General features: G+C 41.1%; 1 protein-coding gene across 1 annotated transcript; it reads right to left on the bottom strand.

The window, feature by feature from the left end:
* Positions 1 to 270: 270 nt before the first annotated feature.
* LOC120801625 (motor neuron and pancreas homeobox protein 1-like) lies at positions 271 to 3,415 on the bottom strand. Its single transcript, XM_040148782.1, has 3 exons — positions 2,715 to 3,415; positions 1,665 to 1,825; positions 271 to 1,450 (listed from the first exon to the last, which is right to left on the bottom strand). Exons 1-3 carry the CDS (start codon positions 3,181 to 3,183, stop codon positions 1,109 to 1,111), a joined length of 972 nt encoding a protein of 323 aa, XP_040004716.1. The 5' UTR covers positions 3,184 to 3,415; the 3' UTR covers positions 271 to 1,108.
* Between the last annotated feature and the right edge of the window lie 6,667 nt (positions 3,416 to 10,082).

Below are 10,082 nucleotides of genomic sequence, written 5' to 3' on the forward strand. Positions count from 1 at the left end.
CCACACAACCAGTCTCCCGACAAGGAGAGAGTTGGCTAACGCATGCCACGTCATTAAAATAAAAAAATAAATAAACTGAACTATCCCTTTAATTGTGAAGCGCGCGCATTGTCATTCACTTTCACAGTCTGATCTTTTTGGACTCAAAACACACTCATGAATTCAATTTTATTTTTCAAACAATCCCTTCTACAAAACCACTAGTGTTGCACTCACTGTGAAATATATTAAATTTCTGTATTTTTAAATTATATTGACAACACCACGCGTGAAATGAGAACAGTTTACAAAATACAGGGAAATTGCCATATCAACAGTAAACGTCAAATACCATCAATTACATGCAGCCATTTCTTTGTGTGTGTGGCTTTAACTAAATATAACATGCCATTTCACAAAGATAATACAAAACCAAGCGTTGAATATTATAAAACAAAAATTCATGACCAAATACTCCAAAAAGTAGCCTACTGCAATATCCTGAGTAGCATTTTTCGCATCACACCATTATAATGCCCTAAAACTTCAACTGGACGCATGTGAATCCAAGTCTTCTTCAAAATAGGAAAACTTTCCAATATTAGTCAAATGTTTGTCCAATATTTGTAACAGACCAGGAAGCACTGATAACAATGTAACACTGACACTCCCTACAACATCTCAGAGTACAACTTTCTCTGTCTTCACCCACGAACGTCCATGAAAGTGCTATAACCCCTCCCTCCATTCGTACAGTTTCTGTATTCATGTTAGTTTATTGCAGATTACAGTTTTAATTTGTCTGTACTGTTTAAAAACACAAGTAAATCATGCACAAAAAGGCCCATTATAAACACAATTATTCGTTGATTCTGAAGTCATAACTCAGATAGATTACTGGCCATTAAACCATTAAATGTGCAGGTACACAAAGGTGGCATGTAAACATCTGCACATTTTTGCTATTTTGGGAGCTGCGCATACAGATATGGCACTATGGGTTGGGCTGTGAAAAGTGAATGATCCTTTACATGCCACCATGTTTGTTCTCCTGATTGCATTGTGTATTGCCTTCTCAAGAGTAATAAACATAAAAAGACATACAATAAAAGCATGCATAGTTTTATAACTATGGAAAAACCCCTCTTCTCGTTCTTGAGCCTCCCTCCTCAAGCTCCTCCTCTGAATAAGAGCTGTAGTTCCCTGTTCCTCCTACGACACGCCTCATGAAGCCTACAGGGCCTAAAGAACCTGCCCTTAGCACCTCTGTCTCCTCTTTTTCATCCTCATCCTCCCCTAGCTCCTCTTCATCCTCTAGGCTTGAGCTGTGTGAGTCACACTGAGGCTTGGCACTGTGTATATTCATCCCATTTCTTTCCGTATCAATCAGCGGGCAACTCAGGGCAGCTTGTTCCTTGGTTTTGCGACTCCTCTTCCACTTCATACGTCTGTTCTGGAACCAGATCTTAACCTGGTGAAAGAAAACAGGAGAGAAAATGTCAGAAAAGCAGGAAACCATTACTAAGAATGGTGGTAAGCAAGCTTAAACGTACCCTGAGAAGGCACTTTTGTGAGAGATCGAAGAGCGGGTAATACAGTAACAAAAAGGTGCCAAGATGTGTGTGGGTGTGTACTGTGAGAAGGGATGTCACGGTTGTAATCCTGGCAGTTCCTTACTCTCTCACCTGAGTCTCGGTCAGCATGAGCGAAGTGGCCACCTCAAAGCGTTTCGGTCTGGACAGGTATTTGTTGAGCTTGAACTGGTTTTCTAATTCCAGCAGCTGCTGACTGGTGAAAGCTGTTCTGGGCCTCCGACACTTCCCCAACAAACCTGCCTGGGCTGGAGCTGAGAGGGGCAGAGGCAAACAGAAAGTAGAGAGAGGGGTTATTCTGTGCATTTGTCATCATTTACATCTCATCATTTATTTCACCTATTTCTATATGAAAACAACACCCATTTTACTATCATTATGAACTGTGGGCCTATTAGCAAAAGAGGCCTACAGCAGCCTATAAGTGAGAGAAAGCAAGAAAAAAGAAAGAAGAAAGGAAAACATTCATTTGAGAGATATTTTTCAAATAAATCTTCAACTGAAACATCGCACAATCTTCCAGTTTTGTTTCCAGCTCACTGTTTGGATGCCACAAGCCTGCCTGCCTGCCCGTTTGTCGTCCTGCATGCGTATCTTGCCGTCTCTCTCTGTTCGTTAACATTTATTGCCCTGATGTGAAGTCGTGGTGAGAGGATATTGCTTTGGTTGGGTAATAAACGATCACAGAGGCCCATTACCTTAATGAAAACACTGTAAATGTTATCAATTGATTAAGTGGTATGTCTGATTCAGGTGTAACCTTTACCGTAAACATTGCTCGTTATTTTTATGAGACAAATTGTCCTTAAGCGACAGTCTCTCAATGTCACGGTCCTCTCAAAAACAAGATCAACACGCGGGGGTTAGGAGGCCCTAAAGTATAAATATAAAGTGGTTGGTGGCCTACCCTTCACTAAAAAAAACAAAAAAACAAAAAAAACAAAACAAAACAAAGGTATGATCCAATAATGTATATATATATGTATATATATATACATATATATATATATATATATATATATATATATATATATGTATATATATATACATATACCTTTGATCAGATTCATGTTGTTTTAACAAGGCTGTATAATCTCTAACCCACAAATTGTATTATTACATGGGTTAGGACAAGCTTCATACCTCCATACTCTCCAAATCTGGGTACTATCAACCCGGCTCTGATCCAGGGCTCCAGTGGGAGAGACCCGGGCATGGTGGCCCCCTTCAGCTGCTCTGGGTACGGCTGGACCAGCTGCGTAAAGCCGGGGTATATGAAGGCGGGGTGATGGCCTCCCAGGGCCGCCAGAGGGTACATGGAGCCCGTGTGCGCTCCGAGGAGACCCGCTTGGTGCAGAGCCGTGAATCCTGACTGGGATAAGCTGAAGAGCTGGGATTTGGGCACGACTCCCGGCGGGGCCGGAGAGGAGTTTCCGGGGTTCGGATGGGGAGAGGGCGTCTCGGAGCCGCGGGTTGACCCCGGACTGTCGCCGGGGCTCCTGCTGTAACACAACCCCGGGGACGTACCATCGCCGCCCGTCCTCTGTCCCACGTCGTTCGCCAGCAGCGCATCAATGCGAAAGTTTTGGGATTTCTCCACGGTGGTAATCATTCTGCTCAAAGGTCTCTGCGGTGAACAGCTAATGTCAATTCACGTGAAACAGGCCTCCTGTTCTCGTTGATACCTTATATTCAAAATGTCCCCGTGAACTTCCGAAAGAAATCCCTCTGGTGTGCTTTCAACTGGCCTCTAATTTCTGAACACGCTCGGCCAGCTTTTTAAAGTGTGCGGAGACGTCTCTAAGATCACTCCTCTTCCCCTAAAGAACTGTTTTCTGTCTGACCCACTCCCCTCACGCCAAGCGAGTGAGAACCACCTCACACACTCCGACACTTGGGCTGAACATGTACTCGCGCTCAGTTGCGCTGTAAAGTCTGCTCCGTTGTGATTGGCCAGAGCCCTGCAGCACGGGGGGGGGGGGTATAGCCCACTCTGCCCCTCAAGGGGTTAATTGTAGGCATCCATACACTCTGTATTCAATTGTAGAATCATATCGTACACATTTAAATATTTACATGAGCACTGTGGTCATATTACAATCCTACAGGAGGTTCATACATAGGTAATACCTCTGCTAAATGTCCTTATTCATATATGAAAGTACGAACAAGGTGTGTTTCATTCTTTCTTTCATTCTTTCTTTCTTTTTTCGTTATATCTGTCTTTTACCTCTCCGGCAGTTGCCCTGTTTCAGGTCGGACTAAGTTGGAGCCTTCTCACACTGTCCTGCACACACACACACACACACACACACAGTGTATCTACACTTTCACAGGCATATGATACGGACACAGACACACTTTACAACTTTACTACCTTAATTACTGCCATCTTACCTCAGAGAGATGACGAAGTTCATCATTTTACAACTAAGTCTTCATTAGACTTTATTGCCTGCCTGTTAAGGTTGACAGAAACCCCACAGTTCTTATCAGTGGTTGCTGTTATGATTACTGGTAATCACCGCACCATGGAGCAGATAAAGAGCAGTAAACCGACGGAGAGCAAACCCATCTTCTCTCCTGGCAGACCAGAGCCAAACACAGACAAAGTATGACCAGGTGACACAGAACCCTGTAGTTGTTTGGTGTTAATTCCCTCGCTGTACACATTGTATTTACAAACGAGACTTCTTTCAAGTCAGATATGTGCATATAGCTCATAACATGATGAAACTGTTTCCATCATATTGCTCGCAATAGTACAATGTATATATTGCTACAGGCAAAGCATTGCCTTTGCAGAGGGCATCTTCCCGTAAGCCCAAGCTGTTTCCCACCTGTCCTGGAGAGACACCTCAACTGACAAGTGCGTGAGGTGAACCTATTCAGTTTCACTCAAAGCGAGCAAACTGCTTTGAGTGCGCACGCTTCTGCCACAGTTTGGTGATTTCCTGCCGGTTTATACAGGACTGATAAGAGACAGTCCTAGGCCTGGGAAAACCAACTGCTCTCACTTTGAAGACAAACACACCAACACCTGCTGAGATACCCAACATATAAACTAAACGGCCTATGGGTTCATGTGTGTGTGCAGGCATGTGTGTGTAAATGTGTGCAGCTAAATGATTATCTGAGGCTCATCATATGACGGATTTTCGATATTACGTTTTTTGAAGTCATCATAGTTCCCCAACTCATAGAAAAGAAAGTAGTTAAGTTGTTGTTGTTGCTGTTACGGCACTGTTACTGTAGCATGAACAGCAATTTGCAGACAATGAACTAATGAAATGAAATAAATGCAGATAAAGTCTCATTCCGCATTTGACCCATACAGACACATATATGTACCTAATAGGCTTTGATGTTTAAAGTCAAGTCGCAGGAAACGCTGGTACTAATCAGTACTATGAATCATGGAATTTACAATTCCATGTTTCTCTTAATATTGTCGTATTTTGCTGCCATAACCTATTGTTTAGATCTGTGAAAATATTAAATATATATAAGTGCATATATAAACTATTTAGAAATGGAGTCAATGCATTGCAAAGTAAACCTGTACATAAAACAGCAAGGTATTCTTTGCTTTGTTGTTTAATTGTGTGCCTAAAGACATGTTTGAGCTATAAAATCCACAAATCAAGATCTACCCACATGGAGCACAACATTTTTATCTCTTTTCTGTTGATCTATTAGCAGAGGGAAGTGATTAAATTTCTACATGGCATTATTTATGACAAAATAAATGCTGCATTTGGTGGTAACTAGGTCATTTTTTCCCATTGCCCTCATCCGACAGGTCACAGTAAAAAAAAAACAGATGTTGTAAAAGCCTGCTGTAAAATAATTAATACTCTGTGATCTGTTATTCATTAGATAAGGGAGAGAAAGGCTATATCACAATGTTTAATAAAGTTCCTATAAAATGTAGGGAAAATCATACTGTAGCCGAGCACGAATATCACATCATTTGAGATAAGGTCCTTAAGATAAAGACAAAGCACACAGCATTCGAAATTTCACACCACTGAGACATATTATGTTTGGTGATATAATGTAATTGTGATTTATGGTCAGATAGCCAGATTAACAACCCTTAACAAAAGAGTCTCTGTGTTCATATAACCCAAGCACATAGCATTTATCTTTTCCCAAAGAGATAGCAGTCATAACTTGTCACTTTGTACCGTAATATACTGTGGTGCGAGGATGGAATTATCAGGTGAAGGAGGCTGACCTATCTATGTCTTGTCTGATTAAAACATCAAAACACTGTTGATCAGTGACATTTATAGATGGAGGCCTTCATCAGTTAACATCCAATCATGTTCTGGGGCCTGTATAAAAATGCTGAGCCGGGCCAGTTGAATCTGATTTTATATCAAGATGGCAAGAGGAAAAGATTTAAGTAACTTTGAAAGAGGGGTCATTATTGGGGCACGGATGGCAGGAGCAGGAGGAGAAATTGTGGTCAACAGTGCATATTTGATGACAATGCTGATGATGCGACATGTAAGGAAAAACAGAAGAGCAACTCTTCCTCAGGTGACTGAAAATGTCAATGAGGGATGTGATCAGACTGTGTCAGCAGGAACAGTCCGTCCACAATTACATAGAGAGGGATATTATAGTAGAGTCGCAGTGCATAAACCTCTTATTACAAAGATGAATACACAGCTGAGAGTTCAGTGGTGCAAAAACCACAGGCTCTGGTCTACAGAGATGAGGAAAAAAGTGATACGGTCAGATGAGTCACGCCTCATAATATTCTCCACAAGTGGGCGAGTGCATGCGTGGTGTACACCAAAAGACCAGCACAGGCCTGAATGCTGGACCCCTACAGTGAAGGGATCTGGTGGTTCTGCTATGCTATGGGGGTATTTTCCTGGCATGGTTTGGGTCCACTTGTCCGCTTAGAGGGAAGGTTCACTGCAAATCAATACAAAGCTGTTCTGAGTGATCACCTTTTTCCTGTGATGAAACATTTCTATCCTGACGGAAGTGGTCTCTTCCAGGATGACAATGCTCCCATCCATAGGACACGAGGGGTCACTGAATGGTTTGATGGGTATGAAAAATGAGGTGAATCATACGCTGAGGCCTTCACAACAGATCTCAGCCCAGCTGAACACATATGGGAGAAAACCGCTCTCCACCACCGTCATCAAAACATCAAATGAGGGAATATCTTTTGGAAGAATGTTGTTCATCCCTCCAGCAGAGTCAGCAGACACTTGTAGAATCGATACCAAGTAGCATTGAAGCTGTCCTAGTGACCCAACACCTTAGTAAGACACTTTAGGTTGGTTTTTCCTTATTTTACCACGTGTCTGTATATGGTGTAAAGGTGGCCGAACCACGCCACATATGAATTCCTAGAGAAAGCTCAGATGGCAGTTATTACTATATATCTGTTACTGATGCTCTGCTAAGATAGTTACGTTAGCTTTATTTTCTATCAAGACTGTATTTCGCTACTGGCCCACGTGTGGAACACCAAACCGAATTACAACGATGTTGGATATTTTTCAATTACAGATAACAGCTAGGGGGGAAATATCAATAAGTTCTGTAAATTTAACGGTAGGAAAAGTTAGCTGTGGCTATCTGACCAGCTAGGTTTCACTTGATATTGTTACCTGTCTAGTAGGGTGTCTCTCAGAGGCAGAGGGCAATAACTTCAATGGTATCTTCTAGATTACCAAGCCAGAGTGCAGGTACTGCAGAGCCCAGTGTTAACCCAGATTTGACCAAATACATTTTGGATTTGTAGGCCAGCATAATCCAGATCATACTTCTAGGTAGCAGAACAAAATACGTGTTTTTACACTTATTTTGCATTGACCATTTTTAGTGGGTCAATCCTATTCCCAAAATTACAAAATTTTGTAGCGATGAAAATGTAGACTGACGGAGTGCTCTTATTTACACTGCCAGAGTCAAATTAAGATTGATGGTTTTATTGTGGCCAATCCCACTTTTAAATTTGGGTCATTTTAAATATCAGCCAAATTGGTATGATACTGCTCTCTCTGGTTTGATCTCGGTCTAGGCTATATACATCCTTCTTTTTGTGAAGGTACCTCTGGGGAGGTACAGATGCCTTTACACTCGTGCAATTTTTGCATTGTGACTGCTGTGTTATAGATGAGATGGGAGAATTTTTTTAATAGCCACTTTCAGGTTTAAGCCTGCACGCAAAGGCTCTCACACCACTCATACAGGCCTACATAGATGAGATTAACAATGCAGACCACAGACTCAAAATAGACAAGACCAAGTCTGGGAGACACAGAACAACTACTCAGGCCATTCCTCCTCTCTACCCTTCGCTGTAAAAGAACCATTCATGTTGCCTCTATTCATACACAAATGTAAAAGAGGTTAAGCTAGTGGGCAATGTCTGTCAACCCACCATAGTTAGAAGGCAAATGGTTGACACCATTCCTGCATGGTGCACAGCAACATGGGGGTTGATTTAAATTTTTTAAAAATGATTTGATTTGACTGTTGATGCAATGTCAGTTTCAGTCTTTTCTTCAGCCATGATGGCTATTACTGCTTATACTAATTACTCATTTCATACTCTGTTTTTTTGTAGGGCTATGCTTGGCAGATGTAAGTCATGCAGATTACAAGGGCCAGTGCATTAGTATAGTAAAATATGACTACGTATCCCTGGAGACATTGGGGGAAGAGGAAAATCCCCCAAAATCCCCAACAGATATAAAAAGGCCTGTTGTTCTCCCTCTGTCTGTGTCCTATTGTGGAATCTACTCTAATATCTGCTTTTGGTTTCTATTGTTGTATCTATTGTCAGGCCTCAGTTATGCTCTGGTTAGCCTAATGGACCCAAGGAATAGAACACTTCCTGGTTGAGCAGGGGTGGGTGTTCAGGGTTGCAAGGTTCAACGTCGTTCAAAATGAGTTGATTAATGACGGCTGTCAAAACGGAGACTGGGACATAATGACAAGGACAAGAGGGAGGAGTGGAGGAGGAAAAGGGGTGGGAAAGAAGGGGAGGTGGGAGGAGGAGAGCTAAGATTGGATGATTATTACTTAGAACAGTAAACAGTGAGATGACAGTAGAATGAGATGAGGCTTCAGGGTAGAAGTGGAGGGAGAGAGGAGAGGAGGCACATAGCTAATTACTCCTAAACAGAGGTCTGTGACTGAGAGGAGGAGACAGACACACGTAGAGCTGGTTAATACACAAAGACTGGGGCAGTGATGGGGCGGCAGAGTGGTGGTTGCAGAGAGCAGTTAAACATCTGTTGCTCTGTGGGACACCCAGACCGCTCTGCAGGGTCAGGTTCCCAAAACACTCATTACTCAAACATGTTCTTCCTTTAACACAAAAACATGGAGGCTGTAAACTATTAAAAAACTTTGTACAAAACTGGCATTTGTTAATGTGTCCTCTACATATTTAAGAAGATTTGGGTGTCTAATGAATGACTGAGGTTTACTTCGGAGGATATATTTTTTTGTTTTTTATTAGAACTAAAATTCTATTAGGTTTTTGGTGGATTATTGCATTTCAAACAGATACTGTGTTTCAGTCATACAGACCTTTCCTCATTAAACTGCTGATGGAGTGTTCATTCCTTGGAAATACAAAAGAATTCAAGTTTTATTGAAATGCAATCAAAATACAAAAGGATTAAAAATAGCGACTTGATTTTTCTTTTTGTGCCGTCATCTTTAAAGGAGTATCTCCTTCTTCGTGGTAATAAAGGATAAAGCATTAAGCATTAGAAATAAAGCGTTAATTAACCTAGATCAGAGAGACTTATGCATACTGTGAACAGGAAATCTCAGTCACCTGTCTGTGTAGAGTCAGAAAACAAGTCCTCTTGCAGACAATTCACAGAAATAAATTTACCTCAAAATAAGCAACGGCATGTACCAGATCTAGTCAAAGAAAGAGACTATAGAGAAATCTCAAAATATTTTCTCACTGAACGTTAAAAAATGATCATTATGGAACATAGTGATCTAGACTTAATCTGGATAGCAGTAGACTCAACTGTTGATGGGCATAGTGTGGATGCTGGTGCACGTCAACAAGGTAATTTTTCACTTTGTGAGTGAGATTAGTCCAATAAGAAAGTATTTAATAAAAAGGAAATATACAAAGGCATAATTAGCAGAGCCTCGTAGACTACTGCAAGAAATTCCAAAAAAAATATTATTACTATTATTATTCTAAAGTAGTCTGAATGGCAGTATACAGTAGTAGGTTGGAAACTAAAATAGACAAAAAAAAAAGACAAAAGATGTCATTTTCTATGGGAGTTTTGAATGGAACAGAAGTGAAGCTGTTAAATGTTTTCTCGTAATCCCAAATATATATTTACTTCAAATTTTTATAAGGTTGTTATATGCTACCTTAGAGCGCATATGAAACAATTACTGAATGTTGAGAAAATTTACCAAAATTTGTCCTGGAAACGCAATCACTATGGAGCAGGAGCGCCAGGAAATACCCATAAAATTGTTCAGAGC

This window comes from Xiphias gladius, chromosome 16, assembly GCF_016859285.1.
Source record: "Xiphias gladius isolate SHS-SW01 ecotype Sanya breed wild chromosome 16, ASM1685928v1, whole genome shotgun sequence".
NCBI lineage: Eukaryota > Metazoa > Chordata > Actinopteri > Istiophoriformes > Xiphiidae > Xiphias > Xiphias gladius.

Bases quoted from the DNA above. Each gene is read 5' to 3' on its own strand.
- LOC120801625 (XM_040148782.1), bottom strand. From the start codon at position 3,183: ATGATTACCACCGTGGAGAAATCCCAAAACTTTCGCATTGATGCGCTG. The intron at 1,826-2,714 runs GTATGAAGCTTG...TGCCCCTCTCAG, and splicing joins CAGATTTGGAGAGTATGGAG to CTCCAGCCCAGGCAGGTTTG. The intron at 1,451-1,664 runs GTGAGAGAGTAA...TTCTTTCACCAG, and splicing joins TCATGCTGACCGAGACTCAG to GTTAAGATCTGGTTCCAGAA.